At 38.3% G+C, this 22,562-nt stretch overlaps 1 protein-coding gene across 2 annotated transcripts in view; it reads right to left on the bottom strand.

Annotated features, from left to right (window-relative positions):
• The window catches only part of Bbs9 (Bardet-Biedl syndrome 9), a 477,419-nt gene extending 455,813 nt beyond the window's left edge, over positions 1-21,606 (bottom strand). For both annotated transcript variants that reach the window (XM_077796775.1, XM_026387599.2), the window contains exons 1-2: positions 21,378-21,606; positions 11,648-11,770 (exon numbers count right to left, since the gene is read on the bottom strand). In XM_077796775.1, the coding sequence (XP_077652901.1) occupies positions 11,648-11,759 (112 nt within the window). In that variant the 5' untranslated portion in view covers positions 11,760-11,770; positions 21,378-21,606. The remainder of the gene's footprint in view (positions 1-11,647; positions 11,771-21,377) is intronic.
• Positions 21,607-22,562: the final 956 nt, after the last annotated feature.

The following is a 22,562-nucleotide window of genomic DNA, read 5'->3' as shown; positions in this document are numbered from 1 at the left end:
GATATTGTGTCCAACTACAACTAAAAAATAAATATTTTTAAAAAACAAATAATTAAATTGTAACAAAACACTACAATATATTCATCACATCCACAAGACCTTTTTTTGAAGTCTATAACCATAAGTATTTCAAATAAGTAAAAAAAGAAGACACCTCAATCATGGCTTCTTGCCCATTTTCACATAAAAGTTAATTCACAGACTCAGCTGTCCATGAACAATGACAAGTTTATATGTAAGTCATTTCTATCACACCACACATACCTAATGTGAATTTGACTAAGATCCTTCCCTACAAGATTGGTAATCATTTAGTCAAGTGTACTCAGAAAAGGGAAATACCCAAGCCCTGCAAGAATACTGAAATACTAGAAATATAGCTCACTAGTATAGCACCTGCCTAACATTTGTGAAGAGCTGGGTTCAATCCCCAGCACCACAAAAAAATAAATAAATAAATAAAAGCATATATAAATGCAGAATACTGGCTTTGAGTTACTGAGTACTAAATCTAGAAACTCAAAAGACACTGTTGTTGAAAATTAAGAAGGCCCAGGGATACATGAACTTTTTATCAAAGTTCATCCAATGTGAGAACAAGACCAATCTGTGCTTTTTTTCCCTCAATTTCTGAGAGCTTAAAGGAAACACATTTCCTTAGAAAATGATACACCATTCATTTGGTTTCCTAACACATACATTTATAATGGCTACATAGAAAACTACCTCCTCAACAAGGACAATGGAAATGTCCTTGAAATCAAAATCAAACACAGGTCCCTGTTTAATTAACCAAACTTACTAATACTAAAATCTGCACATGTAAGTGTTTTTGGCTTTGAAATTTGAAAACTATCCCAAATCTGGCATAGAAGTAGTATAGACCCCTGTTTAATTAACCAAACTTCCTAATACTAAAATCAAATGGATCTTATAGAGTTCATCAGTATTCACGCAAACTTCTCTACATCTGTATTCATTCTTACCGTTCTGCATTCTGTCATGGTGAATAAAGATCTCATGCCTATTCAAGGTTAACCTTTCCATCTACATATCAGACACCATCTCTATCCAATTTCTCAGGATCCCTGCTATACCAATGACAGCCTCTATCTTACACATTATCCCTATATTTCCCCATATCATCATCAGTATCCTTTTTTGCTTCACAGCTAAGTTTCTTTAAGGAAGCATAAATTCTCAGTCTCCCCACCTTCCACTCTCACTGCAAATCTGGATGTCATTACCATTGTGGACACCCTCATCACAGACACCGATGAACCACTTGCTGCTAAATGGAATGGAAACTTTCCAGGCTTCTTATCATTAAAACTTCCCTCCTAGGTACTAGCCCAGCTGGTTTATCTGACTCTCTGCCAGCCTCCTCAGAATCAATTACTGAATACTCTTCCCAACTCCCCATTTAATGCTTGCATTCTCCAAATTACAGTCCTACACTTCCCACATCTTAATTCCAACTGCTCTCCATGTGGAATTTCACCTATTCTCAGGGCTTTAAATACAACTGTCACCCTGTTCATTCCAAATATCTGCCTCTATTCTATATAACTACAAATTTCTATCTCAACAAGAATGTATCCAAAACTGCTCTCATCAACCTTCTATTCCATAACAATCATAACACTCAAACTTCAGAGTGCCACCATTCAACTTTATAGCTTTTCAAAATTCAAATACCTGAGCCCCACCACCTCACCCAACTCCAGAGAATACAGTCTTATAGGGTCATGTAAGTCTGGAATAGGCAATCTTCACATATAGTAATCTCTCCAAGATATTACAACACAGGTATCCGGGCTTTGAGAAATAATGATTAATGTTTTTGACTATGTAGGACATAAACATGCAATAGTTTTTCTATAGCCATGCTTGGAAAAACATAGAAAGCTGCTCATAGCTGGACATAAACTGAAGGCAAGCAATATCTCAGCATACTGGTAACCCACTGGTGGTACTCCAGAAGAAGGTCTAATAGAAATACATATATGAAGCTGGAAATGGTGACACATGCCTGTAATTCCAGCCACTTGGGAGGCTGAGGAAGGAGGATCATGAGTTCAAGGCCAGCCTCAGCAACTTAGCGAGGCCTTAAGCAACTCAGTGAGATCCTGCCTCAAAATAAAAATAAAAACAAAAAAAGGTAGCTGGGGTTGTAGCTCATTAGTAGAGGACTTGCTTCACAAGCATGAGGCCCTGGGTTTGATCCTCAGCACCACACAAAAATAAATAAATAAAAATAAAGATATTGTGTCTATCTACAACTAAAAAGAAAATTTTTAAAAATTAAATTAAAAAAATTTTTAAAAGCTGGGGATATGACTTAATGGTTAAGTACCCCTGGGTTCAATCCCTGGGGGAGAAAAGAACAGAAATACATGAAATGAGCAATATGTAATTCAGAAAATCAGTAGGAAGGATTGAGAAATGATGATTAATGTTTTTGTTTATGTAGGACATAAACATGCAATAGTTTTTCTATAGCAATGCTTAGAAAGAACAGAAATACATGAAATGAGCAATATGTAACTTTGCAAGTTCAAGTCCAGCCTCATGAACTTAGCCAGGTCCTAAGGAAATTAGTAAGACCCTATCTCAAAATTAAAAAATTAAAAAGAACTAGGAAAGTAGCTCAATGGTAAAGTGCCCCTGGCTTAAATACCCAGTACCCAAAAAAAAAAAAAAAAAAAGAAAAAGAAAAAAGAAAGAAAATCAGTAAGTATAGTTTCCAACCAAGTTGAGATCTAAATCTCTGGACAGAGGTGGGTTTGAAATTGTTCTCTCTGGCAGATATTTTTTTTTGCAAGACTCTTCTGTGGAATCAAATAATAGGGGAACCAAAAACTTTAACAGTTGGGCAGAACCAGGTTTGATTATCCTTCAGAGACCCCGCCCAAGGACATCCTCTGAATAGAAGGTCATCCCATCTCCTATTAAAGAAAAGGAAGGCCCAGATTTCCTCAGAAATAATTGAGAATGTGCTCAGTGTAGTTTAAAACCTCTTGCTCTCCTTAGCCAATATAATTTTCCCTTTTCACTTTTTCCCCAGATCCTAGTAATTTTATACAGTGAAAAAAAATAAAGAAAAACATAGGGGACATTATTTATATATCCTGAACAAAACAATGGTTATAAGTTTTCTTTCTAAGAGACCAAAGAGTATTTGAATTGCAAAATAAAGTTCATTCCTATAAATTATTTAAACCAAAAAATTGCTCATACAATACAGAATTAAACTGTATTTTCTTTTATTTTGGAGGGGAGGGGGACTTGGGTTGAATTTTTATTTTGTTGTTGTTGCTTTTTGTTTGTTTTTTGTTGGTTTTTGGTTTTTCTCCCCCACTATGGGGACTGAACTTGGGTGCTTTACCACGGAGCTACATTCCCAACCCTTTTTAAGTCAGAATCTTGCTAAATTACCCAGGCTGACCTTGAATTTGGAATCCTCCTGCCTCAGCCTTCCAAATCACTGGGATTACAGGTGTGTGCCAATGTGCTCAGCAGAAGTAAACTATTCTAAAGACCCCTTAAAACACATGAAGATCCAGGCATGATGGCACATGCCTGTAATTCCAGTAAATCGGGAGGCTAAGGCAAGAGGGCTGTTAATTTGAAGCCAGTCTCAGCAACTTAGCCAGGCCCTAAGCAACTCAGTAAGACCTTATCTCAAAATAAAACATTAACAATGGGCTGGGGATGTAGCTCAGTATTAAAATGCTCCTGGGTTAAATCCCCAGTACCCAAAAATTCAAAAAAAAAAATAATAAAACATATGAAGGGGGGGATCCAACATGGCGGCGGGCGCGGAGAGATCAAGTCTCTGACCTCTTCAGCTGCACAGGCATAGGGAGTCGTAAACTGTCTAAATGCTGTTTGCTCAGGATCACTAGGCAATGCTGAGCTGATGTGGATCTGGGGCGAACTGTCTGGGCCTCTCAGAACACACACCGAGCCCGGATCGGCTGAATTCAAGCTCCCATTCACCTGCTTCTGGCAGCCAAACTGCTGTGACTCAGCACTAACGATCCCGCTGAAACAACTGGTCGGCCCTTCTGAACTTACACAGGTAAATGCCAACCGAGCCTTCATAGGCAGTGGTCACAGGATTGAAACGGGGCTTGGGAGAGACAGTCAGGACCCACCCGTTGCATTGGTCACCCAGCAAAGGGAACGAACTGTCACCATTGCCATGGTATACCACCATGGCAGAGAACTGACGTCACAAGAACGAGGCGGAGGAGATAACTTCATTGAAACCAGCAGCGACAGGTGTGTAATGCCCTAGCCATCCCTCTCCACACAGCGGGGAAACCTTAAGGGCCCCTCTCAGCTCTTCCATAAGGGCCCCTCCCAGCTCTCCCGAGAGCGCGATAGCCAGACCGAGAGACTCAGGAGTGGCTCGGGACTCGTGGCGCGGAACTCCCGGCTACGGTCCCACCAGTGCTGACAACTGAGGTCTCTTGCACCAGCTACCGGGGGCGTGGCTACTGGAGGGCAAGCAAATTCGCGGGGGGTTCTCAGCACCAAGCTCTACAAACTTAGGGTCTGACGGAATGGCAAACAGGGAGAGTGTGCCCAGGCGTTCATGAAAACAGGGTTCCCAGGAGCAACAGACCTGACATGTAGCCAGTATTGTGGTGAGCGTCACCGGTGAGCGGGGCCTGGCTTGAGGAAAAGTGGGGAAGTGACTAGACACAAGAGAAGGCCCTAGGCACTCAGGATTAGAGACCCGCCCAGTCTGGGAGGAAGAGCTACTGCACAGTGATTGGTTCCCGCCTATTGAGAGGAGAAGCTTGGCCCAGTGGGCACAGCTCCACCTACTGAAAGAGAAGTTAATCAAACTCTAAGACTGCATTTATTAATTTTTTTTTTAATTTGGGGTTTTTTTCATTTTCATTTTTTTTGTTGTTTTTTAAATTTTTTTAATTTTTTTAATTTTTTAATTTTTTTTTTTATTTTTTTAAATTTTAATTTTTTTATTATTGTTATTTTCAATTTTTTTTCTTTTCTTTTTTCCATTTTTTTTCTTTTTTCTTTTCATTTATTTTCAATTTTCTTATTCCCCCTTCCTTGAATTCTACCTGCTTACTCTCATTCTCTTTAATGACTTCTTCCCTTCCCTTCTAATACCTTTCCTCCCAAGCGTCAAATAAATTGGTAGGAGTAAACAGTAACTCAGCAGTCAAACAGAACAAGAAGTAACATGAGCAGCATGAAAAAGCAAGGAAGAAAAGGAGTACAAATAATGCAGGACAGCCTAAATATTCAGGAGGACCTAGAGTCATCAGAAAAATGGTCATATAAAGAACTCAAGGAATACCTTAGACAGATGGAATGGAACCTTAAAGAAGATACGAGACAGCAAATTCAAACAGTGAAAGAACACATTGAAAATGAATTACATAAACAGATAAAAGAAGAAGTTAAGCATCTTTATTAGGAGATAGAGATTATAAAAAAATCAAACAATAATTCTAGAAATGAAGGAAACTATAAACCAAATTTAAAACTCAATTGAGAGTATCACTAATAGAGTGGAGCAAGTAGAAGCCAGAACGTCAGATAATGAAGACAAAATATATCATCTTGAAAAGAGTCTAGCCAACTCAGAAAGGCTGGTAAAAAATCACGAGAAAAACATCCAAGAGATATGGGATAACATAAAAAAACAAACTTAAGAGTCATCGGGATAGAAGAAGGTACAGAGATTCAAACCAAGTGAATGAGTAATCTGCTGAATGAAATAATTACAGAAAACGTTCCAGAAATAAAAAAGGAAACGGATATACAAATCGTAGATACATACAGGACACCGAGCACACAAAATCACAGTAGACCAACGCCAAGACACATTGTTATGAAGATATCCAATATACAAAACAAAGAGAAAATATTAAAAGCTACAAGAGAAAGGAGGCAGATTACATTCAGCGGTAAACCAATAAGGTTAACAACGGATTTTTCATCACAAATGCTGAAAGCGAGAAGATCCTGGAACAACGTATTTCAAACACTTAAAGACAATGGATGCCAACCAAGAATTCTGTATCCAGCAAAATTAAGCTTCAGGTACGACAATGAAATAAAAATCTTTCATGATAAACAAAAGTTAAAAGAATTTGCAGCCAGAAAACCAGCATTGCAAAGCGTCTTGAGCAAAACACTACACGAGAAAGAAATGAAAAACAATAACCAAAACCATCAGTGGGAAGTGCCTCGGTAAAGACAGAGGGTGGGGGGAAAGCTAATCATGGAGAAACAAACTAAATTTAAAAAAAAGAAGAAGATAAATAATCAAACATGGCTGGAAGTACAAACCATATATCAATAGTAACTCTAAACGTTAATGGCTTAAACTCTCCAATAAAGCGACATAGGCTGGTAACATGGATTAAAAAAAAACCAATCCAACAATATGCTGCCTCCAGGAGACACATCTGATCGGAAAAGACATACACAGGCTGAAGGTGAAAGGTTGGGAAAAAATATACCATGCACACGGTCCTCGTAAGCAAGCAGGGGTGGCCATCCTCATATTGAATAAATTCGACTTCAAGACTAAGTTAATCAAAAGGGATAAGGAAGAACATTATATACTGTTAAAAGGAACTATTCACCAACAATTTTAATATTGATCAATTTTAATATTGATAAAAATTATCAATATTTATGCACCAAATAATGGTGCTGAGACGTTCATAAAACAAATTCTCCTCAAGTTCAAGAATCAAATAGACCACAACACAATAATTATGGGTGACTTCAACACACCTCTCTCACCATTGGACACAACCTCCAAACATAAGTTGAATAAAGAAACTATAGAACTCAATATCACAATCAATAACCTAGACTTAACTGACATATATAGAATATATCAACCATCATCAAGTGGATATACTTTTTTCTCAGCAGCACATGGATCCTTCTCAAAAATAGACCATATATTATGCCATAGGGCAACCCTCAGTAAATATAAAAGGGTGGAGATAATACCATGCATTTTATCTGATCATAATGGAATGAAACTGGAAATCAATGATAAAAGAAGGAAGGAAAAATCCTACACCACATGGAAAATGAACAATATGTTACTGAATGATCAATGGGTTACAAAAGACATAAAGGAGGAAATCAAAAAATTCTTAGAGATAAATGAAAATACAGACACAACATATCGGAATCTATGGGACACAATGAAATCAGTTTTAAGAGGGAAATTCATCGCCTGGAGGTCATTCCTCAAAAAAAGGAAAAACCAACAAATAAATGAGCTCACACTTCATCTCAAAGCCCTAGAAAAGGAAGAGCAAAACAACAGCAAATGTAGCAGAAGGCAAGAAATAATTAAAATCAGAGCGGAAATCAAGGAAATTGAAACAAAAGAAACTATTGAAAAAATTAACAAAACTAAAAGTTGGTTCTTCGAAAAAATAAATAAGATCGACACACCCTTAGCCATGCTAAGGAACAGAAGAAGAGAGAGAACTCAAATTACTAACATACGGGATGAAAAAGGCAATATCACAACAGATGCTACAGAAATACAGAAGACAATTAGAAATTATTTTGAAAACCTATATTCCAATAAAATAGAAGATAGTGAAGACATCGATAAATTTCTTAAGTCATATGACTTGCCCAGGCTGAGTCAGGAGGATACACACAATTTGAACAGACCAATATCAATGGATGAAATAGAAGAAGCAATCAAAAGACTACCAACCAAGAAAAGCCCAGGACCGGATGGGTACACAGCGGAGTTTTACAAAACCTTTAAAGAAGAATTAATACCAATACTTTTCAAGTTATTTCAGGAAATAGAAAAAGAGGGAGCTCTTCCAAATTCATTCTATGAGGCCAACATCACCCTGATTCCGAAACCAGACAAAGACACCTCAAAGAAAGAAAACTACAGACCAATATCTCTGGTGAACCTAGATGCAAAAATCCTCAATAAAATTCTGGTGAATCAGATACAAAGGCACATCAAAAAAATTGTGCACCATGATCAAGTAGGATTCATCCCTGGGATGCAAGGATGGTTCAATATAAGGAAATCAATAAATGTTATTCACCACATCAATAGACTTAAAGATAAGAACCATATGATCATCTCGATAGATGCAGAAAAGGGATTTGACAAAGTTTAGCATCCCTTTATGTTCAAAACATTAGAAAAACTAGGGATAACAGGAACTTACCTCAACATTGTAAGAGCTATCTATGCTAAGCCTCAGGCTAGCATCATTCTGAATGGAGAAAAATTGAAGGCATTCCCTCTAAAATCTGGAACAAGACAGGGATGCCCTCTATCACCACTTCTATTCAATATAGTTCTTGAAACACTGGCCAGAGCAATTAGACAGACGAAAGAAATTAAAGGCATAAAAATAGGAAAAGAAGAACTTAAATTATCACTATTTGCGGATGATATGATTCTATACCTAGAAGATGCAAAAGGGTCTACAAAAAAACTTCTAGAACTAATAAATGAATTCAGCAAAGTGGCAGGATATAAAATCAACACGCATAAATCAAAGGCATTTCTGTATATCAGTGACAAAACTTCTGAAACGGAAATGAGGAAAAACACTCCATTCACAATATGTTCAAAAAAAAATAAAATACTTGGGAATCAACGTAACAAAAGAGGTGAAAGATTTATACAATGAAAACTACAGAACCCTAAAGAGAGAAGTAGAAGAAGATCTTAGAAGATGGAAAAATATACCCTGTTCATGGATAGGCAGAACTAACATCATCAAAATGGCGATATTACCAAAAGTTCTCTATAGGTTCAATGCAATGCCAATCAAAATCCCAACAGCATTTCTTGTAGAAATAGATGAAGCAATCATGAAACTCATATGGAAAAATAAAAGACCCAGAATAGCAAACGCAATGCTAAGCAGGAAGTGTGAATCAGGCGGTATAGCGATACCAGATTTCAAACTATATTACACAGCAATAGTAACAAAAACAGCATGGTACTGGTACCAAAACAGGCAGGTGGACCAAATGGTACAGAATTGAGGACACAGAGACCAATCCACAAAATTACCACTATCTTATATTTGATAAAGGGGCTAAAAGCATGCAATGGAGGAAGGATAGCATCTTCAACAAATGGTGTTGCGAAAACTGGAAATCCATATGCAACACAATGAAACTGAATCCCCTCCTCTCACCATGCACAAAAGTTAACTCAAAATGGATCAAGTAGCTTGATATCAAACCAGAGACTCTGCGTCTGATAGAAGAAAAAGTTGGCTCTGATCTACATATTGTGGGGTTGGGCTCCAAATTCCTTAATAGGACACCCATAGTACAAGAGTTAATAACAAGAATCAACAAATGGGACTTACTTAAACTGAAAAGTTTTTTCTCAGCAAGAGAAACAATAAGAGAGGTAAATAGGGAGCCTACATCATGGGAAAAAATTTTTACTCCTCACACTTCAGATAGAGCCCTAATATCCAGAGTATACAAAGAACTCAAAAAATTAGACAATAAGATAACAAATAACCCAATCAACAAATGGGCCAAGGACCTGAACAGACACTTCTCAGAGGAGGACATACAATCAATCAACAAGTACATGAAAAAATGCTCACCATCTCTAGCAGTCAGAGAAATGCAAATCAAAACCACCCTAAGATGCCATCTCACTCCAGTAAGATTGGCAGCCATTAGGAAGTCAAACAACAACAAGTGCTGGCGAGGATGTGGGGAAAGGGGTACTCTTGTGCATTGCTGGTGGGACTGCAAATTGGTGCAGCCAATTTGGAAAGCAGTATGGAGATTCCTGGGAAAGCTGGGAATGGAACCACCATTTGACCCAGCTATTGCCCTTCTCAGACTATTCCCTGAAGACCTTAAAAGAGCGTACTACAGGGATACTGCCACATCGATGTTCATAGCAGCACAATTCACAATAGCTAGACTGTGGAACCAACCCAGATGCCCTTCAATAGATGAATGGATAAAAAAAAAATGTGGCATTTATACACCATGGAGTATTACGCAGCACTAAAAAATGACAAAATCATGGAATTTGCAGGGAAATGGATGGCACTAGAGCAGATTATGCTTAGTGAAGCTAGCCAATCCCTAAAAAACAAATACCAAATGTCTTCTTTGATATAATGAGAGCAACTAAGAACAGAGCAGGGAGGAAGAGCAGGAAGAAAAGATTAACATTAAACAGAGACATGAGGTGGGAGGGAAAGGGAGAGAAAAGGGAAATTGCATGGAAATGGAGGGAGACCCTCATTGTTATACAAAATTACATATAAGAGGTTGTGAGGGGAATGGGAAAATAAACAAGGAGAGAAATTAATTACAGTAGATGGGGTAGAGAGAGAAGATGGGAGGGGAGGGGAGGGGGGATAGTAGAGGATAGGAAAGGTAGCAGAATACAACAGTTATTAATAGGGCATTATGTAAAAATGTGGATGTGTAACCGATGTTATTCTGCAATCTGTATTTGGGGTCAAAATGGGAGTTCATAACCCACTTGAATCTAATGTATGAAATATGATATGTCAAGAGCTTTGTAATGTTTTGAACAACCAATTAAAAAAACATGAATATGTAAAGAGAAACAAATAACATAAAAATAGGATAGAATATGGGCTGGGGTTGTAGCTCAGTGGCAGAGCACTTGCCTAGCATGTGTGAGGCACTGGGTTTGATCCTTAGCACCATATGAAAAAATTAATAAATAAAATGAAGGCATGCTGTCCATCTACAACTATAAAAACAAAACAAAAAAATAGGATAGAATACATAATAATAAAAGGATAATGAAGCCAGAATGAAGATGTAGGTCAGTCATTCAGCATCCCTGCGTTCCATCTCTAGTACCACACATGCACACATACATAAATGATTACAATTGTGTTCCATAATGTATATAACTAAAGGGGCAAATCCAATCTAGGCACAGTAGCAAATGCTTCTAATACAGTGACTCAGGAGGCTTATGTAAGAGGATTGTAAACTCAAGGCCAGTTTGACAACTTAGTAAGATCCTGTCTGAAATGAAAAGTAAAGAGGGTTGGGAATGTAGCTCTGAGGTAGGGTGCCCCTAGGCTCAATCCTCAGGCAAGTCAAAGTTTGTGGGTATAGCTCATTGGTAGAATGCTTGCCTAGCATACAAAAGGCCCTGGGTTTTGATCACCAGAACCACAAGAAAAATAAATAAAATAAATAGCCAGGCATAGTGGCAAAAGCCTGTAATCCCAGCAGCTCAGGAGACTGAGGCAGGAGGATCATGAGTTCAAAGCCAGCCTCAGCAAAAGCAAAGCACTAAGCAGTGAGTCCCTGTCTCTAAATAAAATGAAAAATGGGGCTGGGGATATGGCTCAGGGTCGAGTGCCCCAGAGTTCAATCCCCAGTACCCTAATTAATTAATTAATTAATTAAATGAAATAAATAATAAAAAATTAAAAGGAAAATCACTTATATTTTCTGTCTTTAAAGTTTTGCTCCAAGATGCATAGTCATGATGGCTGTGGCTATAGCTCAGTTCTAGAGCACTTGTCTAGAATGTGAGAAAAGCCCCGGGTTCAATGCCACACCACCACCACCAAAAAAAAAAAGAAGCATGGCACAAGTTGCTTACCTTGTCCACTTCCACTGTTATCAACATCAGCCAAACATAAACAGCCTTGATCAAATTCTTCTTTTTCCCCCAGAACAGTAGACCACCAATCACGGGCTTTAAATAAAGACATTTTCTTTCACTCTAAAAAGAAAGCATTTATTTATAATAAAAATCTATTTCACACTATGAATTAATCATCACTTAAAGCATAACAAATTAAATTTGGATGCCTTTGAGATTAACATTTATGTATTTAACTTTGATTTTTTTGTATTTGGTACACTTACATGAAACTACAAATCCAAGCGAATGGAATCCACATTAATTAGGTATTTTACAATGCCACTAGTAAACTGGGCTGAGAAATGTTTCACTCATGTTGTACTAATTCTATCATCTAGAAAAGAACTGTACAAAGAACAAAAAAAAAAGTGCTTTGCATGATCAAGATTCAAAATCTAGTTCAGCATAATGGTGCACACTTGTAATTCCAGTAACTTGAGAGGCTAAAAAAGGAAAACAGCAAATTCAAAGCCAGCCTACGTAACTTAGCAAGACCCTGCCTCATAAAGGGCTGGAGCCAGGCATGGTGTACATGCCTATAATCCGAGGGACCTAGGAGGCTGAGGCAAGAGGATAGTAGATGACTTCAGCAATTTAGTGAGATTAAGCAACCCAGTATGACCCCTCAAAATGAAAAATATAAAGAGATGGGGAACACAACTCAGTGGTTAAGCACCTCTGTGTTCAATCTCTGCTACCAAAAAATAAAAAAAAGGGCAAGAGACACAGCTCAATGGTAGAGTACTTGCTTAGCAAGCATAAGGACCTGAATTTAATCCCCAGCACTAGGGGAAAAAAAAGAGAGAGAAAGAGATCTTATAGCAAATATGTATGATTTAAGGTTGCTGAATATCCCTGTTTATCCACAAGACTTAATCCTTTGTTTCAAAGAAAATATACCTGCAAAAAACTTTCTTTACAAACAGTAGCTGTGTTCCTAAAAAAGTAAACACAAAATGAGGGATTTTTTCCTTTTTATTCTGTACTGGGGATTGAACTCATGGGAGCTGTCACACTAAACTACATTCCTAGCCCTTTTTATTTTTTATTTTGAGACAGTTTCACTTAATTGCCCAGGCCAGACTTGAATTTATAATCTTCCTTCAGTCACCTGAGTCCCTAGGATTTCAGGCCTTTGATCACATCACCTGGCAGGTTCCATTTTGGGCATGGCATAAGATAAACTCCATAAACCAAATGTCCATGAAAATTATTTTAACCATTTAACCAGGCTTGTCAGTAATCCACTTAGGAAGCTGAAGCAGGAGGATCACAAGTTCAAGGCTAGCCTCATCAATTTAGCAAGAGTCTCAGCAACTTAGTGATACCCTGTCTCAAAGTAAAAAATAAAAAGGACAGCATTCCTGGGTTCAAACCCCAATACCAAAACCATAAATAAATAAATAAAAATTACTTGGGATATAGATCAGTTATAAAGCCCCTGGGTTCAAACCCCATTACCAAAAGGGAAAGAAACCATTTCAAGTCTCTGGAAATAAAGACATAAAAGCATATGTCAGGGGCTGGGGTTGTGGTTCAGCAGTAGCATGCTCACCTAGCATGTGCAAGGCGCTGGGTTCGATCCTCAGCACCACATAAAAATAAATAAATAAAGGTATTGTGTCCAACCAAAACAACAACTATACACACACACACACACACACACACATATATATATATATATATATATATATATATATATATTAAAGCATATATCAAAAAAACATTATTCAAAGAAAACAAAGGTCTATGTCTAGGGATATAGCTTAGTGGTAGAGCATTTTTCTAGTGTGTTTGAAGCCCTGAAAAAGATTTTTTAAAAAAATCTACTGAAACTCAGTAGGTACAACAATAGTTTCTAGTATTTGAAACAAGACCCATTCCTTGTCTCCCTGTTTCTATCTCAAATACACAAAAAAGGAACTCAAAATAGATCAAAGGCCTAAATGTAAGCTAATGTGTAGTTTAAACCAAACATATTTTGTTGTTGTTGTTGTTGTTCAATATTGGGAATTACACCCAGGTCCTTGCCTGTTCTAGGCAAGCACTCTACCGGTGAGCTACATCCTCTGAGTAAAAATCTCTTTTTAAAAAGTATTCTTAAATGGGCGTGGTAGTCCATGCCTGTAATCACAGCAGCTCAGGAGGCTGAGGGAGGAAGATCACAAGTTCAAAGCCAGCCTCAGCAAAAGTGAGGCACTAAGCAACTCAATAAGACCCTGTCTCTAAATAAAATACAAAATAGGCCTGGTATGTGGCTTAGTGATTGAGTGCCCCTGAGTTCAATCCCAGGTACCAAACAAACAAACAAACAAAAAAGTACTCTTAGAAGAATGGTTAAGTAAATTTTCATGACAGATTTAACAGATTCATGAAGGCATGAATAACAAAAGAAAAAGTACATAAAGTAGACTTCATCAAAATTTAAAACTTTTGTATTTCAAAGGACCCATCAACAAGATAAAAAAAGACACCCACAGAATGTTGAAAATGTTTGCAAATCATATATCAGACAACTGAAGCTGCATTTGTAACCTACAAAGAACTCATACAACTCAATAACAAAAGACAAAAATATAATTAAAAGTGGGCAGTTGAAGAACTTAGAAGATGTAAATATCTCTCGATGTTCTTGGATAGGCAGAATTAATATTGTCAAAATGCCCATAATGCTCAAAAATGTTATACAGATTTAATGAAATTCCTATTAAGGTTTGGATGACATTCTTCATAGAAACATAAAAAGCAGTCATGAAATTCATTTGGAAAAACAAGAGGCCCAGAATAGCCAAAGCAGTCCTTAGCAAGAAAAGAGAAGCAGGAAGCAACACAATACTCACACCTTAAATTATATTACAAAGCTATAGTAACAAAAACAGCATGGTATTGGCACCAAAACAGAAATGAAGACCAGTGGTACAGAATAAAACACAGAGAAACAAACCCACACAAATATAGTTATCTCATACTAGACATACACTGGAGAAAATATTTATTGAAGAGACAGATAGAGACAGATAGTGCTGGGAAAACTGGAAATCCATATGTAATAAAATGAAATTAGATCCCTATCTCTCACCGTACACAAAAGTCAACTCTAAGTGGATCAAGGACCTAGGCATTAGACCAGAGACCCTACACCTCACAGAAGAAAAAGTAGGCCCAAATGTCCACCATGTTGGCTTAGGAACTGACTTCCTTAAAAAGACCCCTAAAATGCAAGAAATAAAATCAAGAATCAATAAATGGGATGGAATCAAACTAAAAAGCTTCTTCACAGCAAAGGAAACAATCAAAAATGTGGAGAGAGAACCTAAAGAAAGGGAGAAAGTCTTTGCCGCCTACACCTCAGATATAGCATTAATCTCCAATATATAAAAGGACACCAAAAAAACAAATAACCCAAACAATAATTGGGCTTAGAAACTGAACAGACACTTCACTGAAGAAGAAATACAATAATCAACAAATATATGGAAAAAATGTTCAACAACACTAGCAATTAAAGAAATGCAAATCAAAACTACACTGAGATTTCACCTCACTCTAGTCAGAATGGCAATTATCAAGAATACAAGCAACAATAAAAGTTGGTGAGGATGTGGGGAAAAGATACACTCATACATTGCTGGTAGGACTGCAAATTGGTGCAACCACTCTGGAAAACAGCATGGAAATTTCTCAAAAAACTTGGAATGGAACCACCTTTTAACCCTATTATCCCACTCCTCGGCATATATCCAGAGGACTTATAAATAAGCATACTAGAGTGATGCAGCCACATTGATGTTCATAGCATCTGAATTCACAATAGCTAAGCTATAGAACCAACCTAAGTGCCTAAGTGCCTTTCAATATATGAATGGGTAAAGAAAATGTGGTACCTATACACAATGGAATATTACTCAGCCATAAAGAAGAATGGAATTATATCATTTGCCAGTAAATGGATGGAAATGGTGGCTATCGTGCTAAATGAAATAAGCCAATCCCAAAAAACCAAAGGCCAAATGTTCTCTCTGATATACAGGCTGCTGACTTACAACAGGCCAAGGAAGGAAGGAGGAGGAGAGGTCTGCCAGATTAGACAGAGGGGGCATGCAGGGAAGGGAGAAGAGATGGGAATAGGAAAAACAGTAGAATGAAACAGACATAACTTGCCTATATTCATATGTAAATACACAACCAGCATAACTCCATATCTCATACAACCACAAGAATGGAAAGTTATACTCCATGTATGTATGATATGTCAAAATACATTCTACTGTCATGTATAACTAAGAAGAACAAATTTAAAAAACACTGGGCTGCTGATATGTACCCCAGTAGTAGAGTACACACCAAGTATGTCCCTGGATTCAACCCTCAGCATAAAAAAAAAGGGAGGAGGGGGTTTGAGGACAATGGTTCTGAATAGATGTTTCTTTCAATCAGATATACAAAAGGAGATAAGCATATAAAAAGAGGCTTAATACAATTAGCCATGAAAATGCAAATCCAAACTATAATATGGGGGGGGGGGGCTGGGGTTGTGGCTCAGTTGTAGAGCTCTTGCCTAGCATGTATGAGGCACTGGGTTCTTTTCTCAGCATCACATATAAATAAATTGAGTAAATTGTCCATTGACAACTAAAAAAAAATTTTTTTAAAAACTACAATATACCACTTCACCCACTATGATAGCTAGAATCAAAAAAGCAAAATATGCATAAATTGATTTTTTATTTAATTTAGTTAATTATCTTGAATTTTAAAAAAGAAACTAGGTGCAGGGCATGGTCGCACAATCAAAAAATCAAAAAGTGAGATAGTTGGGTGATAGGTAAAAAAGTCCTTAACAGATACCAATGCCTCAATCTTATATTTCCCAGCCTCCAGACTTGCAAGAAAATACATTTCTAATTTTTTATAAATAACTCAATCTGTAGTATGGAGTTTTAGCAGCACAAAACAGACTAAGACATGACATGATTCAGCAATTTCATTCCAAACTACATATTAAAGGGAAATAAGAACATATCCATATAAAAATCTACACACGAATGCTTATAGTAGCATTATTCATAATAACCAAAAGGTGGAAACAACCCAAATGTCCACCAACTGATGAATATATAAAGAAGAGGTGGCATATCCATAATATCATATGATCATACACAAAGAAAAGAATTAAGTGCTAACATATGCTACAACATGAATGACCCCTAAAAATGTTATGCTACCCAGGCATGGTAATGCATAACTGTAATCCCAGGGACTCAGGGGATAAGGCAAGAGGATCACAAGTTCAAGCCCAGCCTCAGCAATTTAGGGAGACCCTGGCTAAAGATTAAAAATTAAAAGCAGGAAGATCACAATTTCCAGGCCAACCTTAGCAGTTTATCGAGGCCCTAAGCAATGCAGTGAGACCTTTCAAAATTAAAACATAAAAAGGATTGAGGATGGAGTTAGTTTAAAAGCGCTCCCTGGGTTCAATTCTCACTACCAAAAATAAAAAATTATTAGAAAACAATAATTTGAAGTTAACAGGTGCAGACCTATAAACACGCATAAAATATTAGTTTCTAAGTTCTTAAAATAATAAATGGGAGATACTCACTTTATCCCCTAAACTCCAGAAAGTCTCTTCAACACATTATCACATGACACTTTCATTTTACTTTTTATTACTTATTTATTTACACACATGTTATTTTCCATACCAAATTCACTTAGATTTAGGTTACATTTAAGAGATAGATGATTTTAATATTTCATTGACCTAGTCCCACAATATAGAAGAAGAATAGAAGAATGGTAGTGGCAGTGAAAATCCCAAATAACATTGTGGGAAAAATATGTGGGTCTGAAAGCAGATCCCGGAATTAGGAGGCTATGACCCTGAAGATATTTCTCATTTTTGGAACATTGCTTTCTCCAGGTTATGCTAGTATCACATCATATTTCAAAAAGTAAAAATCGGGTTTTCCACTCAGCACAGATGACAAATGCATGTAAAGTTAGAAGAATTTTGCTTTCAAAGGCAATATTACAGGTCCCAGTGTTGGGGTCTCCAGGAAGACTTGAAAGCCAGGCTCGGTGGCTCATGCCAATAATCCCACCTACTTGGGAGATTGAGGCAGGAAGATCACAAATTCAAGGCCAGCCTCAGCAATTTAGCAAGGCCCTAAGCAATTTAGCAAAATCCTGTCTCAAACTTTAAGAAACGGCTGGAGGTGTGGCTTATTGGTTAAGTGTACCTGGGCTCAATCCCTGCAAAAAAAAAATAAAAGAAGCAGAAGAATCAAAGGCATAGGAAGTAAAGTCAGACAGACCTGGATTTACTTCTTTACCCCACATTCTGGCTATATGATCTTTGGCAAGTACCTCAGCCTCTAGTCTTCAAATTGTTCTGAGTGGTGGGAAAATAAAATGGCCTAGCCAGAAAGGGTGGCACACACCTGTAATCCCAGAAACACAGGAGGCTAAGGCAGGAGGATTACAACTTCAAGATCTTGCAATCTTGCCCTGGCAATTTAATGAGACCATCTCAAATTAAAAAATAAAAAGGGCTGGGGCTATGGTTCAGTGAGAAAGCCCCATTACTGGATTCAATACCCAGTACATACACACACACACACACACACACACACACACACACACACACAAAAAAAAAAATGAAGTGAAAAGAAATCAAATGAAGCCACACATGACCACAAACTCCTACCATCTCAGCAGGCTAAGGCAGAAAAATAGCAAGTTCCAGGTCAGCCTCAGCAACTGAATGAGACTGATTCAGTCTCAAAAATAAAATAAAAAGAACTGGGGATTTAGCTCTGAGAAACAGCGCTCCTGCATAAAATCCCCAGCACCATAAAATAAAGAAAAAAAAAAGAAGCCAGGTGAAGGATGCTGAGGCAGGAGGATTACAAGTTCAAAGCCAGACTCAGCAAAAGAGAGATGCTAAGCAACTCAGTGTGACCCTGTCTCTAAATAAAATACAAAAAAGGGCTAGGGATGTGGTTCAGTGGTCAAGTGCCCCTGAGTTCAATCCCAAGTACCAAAAAAAAAAAAAAAGGAAAAGTAATAAAAGAAATGAAATAGCCTAATACATGTAATTTTTTTGTGGATGCCCAATTCATAATAAGCACTCAATAAATATCAGATAAATGCCCTTAGTAATGTAGTAGAAATAGCAGTAGTAATAACTGTGATGGTGGTAATGGTAATATGTTCTGAGAAAAACCAAATTACAAATACTACTTTCAACCTCCAGATTTAATTTTTTTCAGGGGGCGTGTACTAGAGATTGAACCCAGGGGTACTTAACCACTGAGCCACATCCCAGCTCTGTTTATATTTTTATATTTTGAGAATTTAAATGAGACCCCCCAAAATGCTAATAGCATTTTGTGTGTGTGTAGTGTAGGGTACTGAACCCAGGGCCTTGCACATGAGAAATAGTCTACCACTGAGATACATCCCCAGCTCCTGAAAGTAATCTTTGGCAGGATATGGGAGAATGTTGTGTTTATATTGTTTCAATGCTAGGGATACTGACCACTGGGCCTCATACAAGCAAAGCCAGCACTCTACCAGTTAGCTACCTCCACAGAGTTTTTTCTTTTTTCTTTTTTTTTGGGGGGGGTACTAATTAATGAGCTCAGGGATGCTTACAACTGAGCTACATCTCTACCATTTTTTAAAAATATTTTTTAGTTGTAGATGGACACACTACCTTTATTTTGTCTATTTAGTTTTTTTATGGGGTGCTGGGGATCAAACCCAGTGCTTCATGCATGCTAGGCAAGCGTTCTACCACTGAGCCACAACCCCCAACCCTCCACCACTTTTTTATTTTGAGACAGACTCTGACGCTAGGATTACAAGCATGGACACCAAGCCTGGCTCTGTAGCCCTTTTAAAAATACATAGTTTGAGATATAATCCCCTTTAAACCACTACAACCCATTGTCCCATTAATGGAACACCTATAAAAATATAAGTTGGAGAAAAGTTAGCCTTTTTAACAAATGGTGCTGAGAAACCTGGAAATCCACATATAAAAGAATGAAATCTAAACCCTATCTCTCACCCTGCACTAAAGTCAACTAAAAGTAGATCGAAGACCTAGGAATTTGACCAGAAATTTGGCAACTGCTAGAAGAAAATGTAGGCCCAACACTCCACATTGTCAGCACAGGAACTGACTTCCTCAACAAGACTCCTAAAGCTCAAGAATAAAATCAAAAATCAATACTGGGCTGGGTATGGTGGTACATGCCTGCAATCCTAGCAACTTCAGAGGCTGAGGCAGGAGTGTCACAAGTTCAAAGCCAGCCTCAGAAACACAGCAAGGCCCTAAAAAACTAAGCAAAACCTCAGGATGTGGCTCAGTGGTTGAAGCCCCCTGGGTTCAATCCCCAGTACAAAAAAAAAAATCAATAAGTGGGATTGCATCAAATTAAAAAGCTTCTGCACAGCAAAGGAAACAAGCACATGAAGAGACAGCCTACAGAATGGGAGATCTTTGCCACCTGCTCCTCAGATAGGGCATTAATATCAAGAATATACAAAAAAACTCAGACTTAACACCAAAAAAACATAAAACAATAACCCAAACAATAAACAGGTTAAGGAATTGAACAGACACTTCTCAAAATAAGAAATACAAATTGTTAACAAATATATGAGTAAATCTTCAACATCTCTAGCAATTAGGGAAATGCAAATCAAAACTTCATTGAGATTTCATTTCACTTCCGAATGACAATTATCAAGAATAAAAATAATAATAAATGTTGAGGATGTGGGGGGGAAAGGTATACTCATACATTATTGGTGGGACTACAAATTAGTGCCACCATGTGAGCAGCTCTGCTCACCAGCATGTAAGTTTACAAAATAAATCATGTCATCTTTAAAAAAAAAAAAAAAAGAACCATAGTTCCACCTCTCAGTATCTTCCAAATTGTATTATATGTGTGCCATGAAAGATGTGTGTATGTGTGAGAAATCATTTCCTATTTAAAATAAAACTAAAATACCAAAAAAAAAATCTATAAAATTTCTCCAGGAAATTGGAAGCTGGTTGCTGAGCTTTATTGGGAAGAGGTGCTGATAAAATCAGCTTAGTTCATTTAAACTGCTGTCTGCAAAGTAAAGAGAGAAGGAGAAATAGTAATCCTATTGCCAGAAGTATTAGGAGGTATTAGTACATGCATCCCCCTTGAGTCACAGACTGAGAACTGCTTTAACGCTTTGCTCACAGGACCTGTTGAAATGTCACAAAAGCAGAATACAACTGACACTAGGATTGCTGTATGTATACACATGGATGTATATCCAACGTGATCCTGCAATCTGTACACGTGGAAAAATGAGAATTCATACCCTATTTGAATCAAATGTATGATATGTCAAGATCATTGTATTGTCTTGAGCAACTAATAAAAAAAAAAGTCACAGAAGGATGCTCATGCATCACGTGACTCCTTCAATGACATCCCTTTAAAAAAAAAAAAAAAGAATCTCACTCACTTTTGCTCTTTGTTTGCTTCTTTAAATACAAACATTCTTCCTAAGAACGGATCACCTTACATTCCCAAAACCATTACATGGCATAACAAGATGTCTTATCCACAAAACAAAACATGGAAAAGGCAATCGTGCACCACAAGTGAATTCCAGACATATTTCTTACCTGTTGCCAAGTGGACTCTCACCCTCCTTCAAACCCTCTATCCGCAAACTTCCCTCTAAGAGAGCTTGAGGAGGACCCCAGTGATGAAGCACAGAAGGTGAAAGAGAACAGCAACCCTTTACTATCCCTTCTTGTTCTCCTGCTCTAACTTGTACGTTTCGGGCTAAGAGAGTGCCCTGGCAGGCAGCATCACCAGCTTCACAGAGTTAGAGATGTTCCCCCAAGAAGCTCCCCTGTACCCCGTCACCCCCCAAAGTCAAGTAGGGAAAACACTTATCCCCTGGAAGAGACCGGAGGCGAGAACAACTGTAAGTCCCGCTGCTCACACACTGGAGGAAATGATGCAGGAGGCAGCGTGAGCGAGAGAGCAGAAAACGGCTGGCCAGCGGAAGGGACACCTCCCCAGTCCAGCCTAACTCCAAGCCATCCTCGCCCTGTTGTCATAGCACTTTACAACGGACGCCACTGCGCAAGTCCCACGCTGCGGCCGCGCAGCCTACTGGGGGCTGTAGTCCAGAGAGGCTGAGGCCCGGGAGGCGGGGACTGGTTTCCGGGTGGGCCGTGACTGGAATCCGATGTCGCCTGGGCGGAGCTCGTTAGCACTGCCTACTAGACTTTAGCAGAGGGAATTAGCGCAGTTCTCCTCCCTCAGACCCAGTTTGTGAGAAAGCCACGCCGCCCTCCCGGGCTCGGGACCCAGGGCTCGCCTACCGCACCATGGCCCCACCCACTCGGCTCCAGTGGGCGGGCCGCGCAGAGCTGCAATGAGGGGCGCGCCGTGGCTCAGCCGCTTGCTCGGTTCCCGCGCTTCGGAGGCTGGCGGCCTTGTCGAGTGAGTGGCCGCTAGTTTTTTGAATGAGATGAGCCCCAGGGCCTGTGCATGGACTAGGCAGTCTTGGCCAGCGTGTGCGCCCTCGAGGCGCAGGTGGTGCTGGTCTACTGTGTACTCAAATTGAAAAGGAAAATGGGCTGCAAGACCAAGATCGTCAAGCTGGTGGAGGGTTTTGAACAGTTTCTAGGTTTATGTGGCTTTTTTGATAATTGAACAAGTACTATTATGAAGTTATTTGTACCTGTCCCCTGATACACTTGTGTAAATTATTCTTTTTAGTAATCGCCTCAAAGTGGCTTTCCTGTTATATAGGGTATGCAAAATATTCAACTTCGTAATGCCAATTTAAAAAA

The sequence above is a fragment of the Urocitellus parryii genome, chromosome 3 (assembly GCF_045843805.1).
Source record: "Urocitellus parryii isolate mUroPar1 chromosome 3, mUroPar1.hap1, whole genome shotgun sequence".
Lineage (NCBI taxonomy): Eukaryota > Metazoa > Chordata > Mammalia > Rodentia > Sciuridae > Urocitellus > Urocitellus parryii.
Note: the sequence above shows the minus strand (reverse complement) of the source record. Positions and strands in the feature narration are given on the sequence as shown.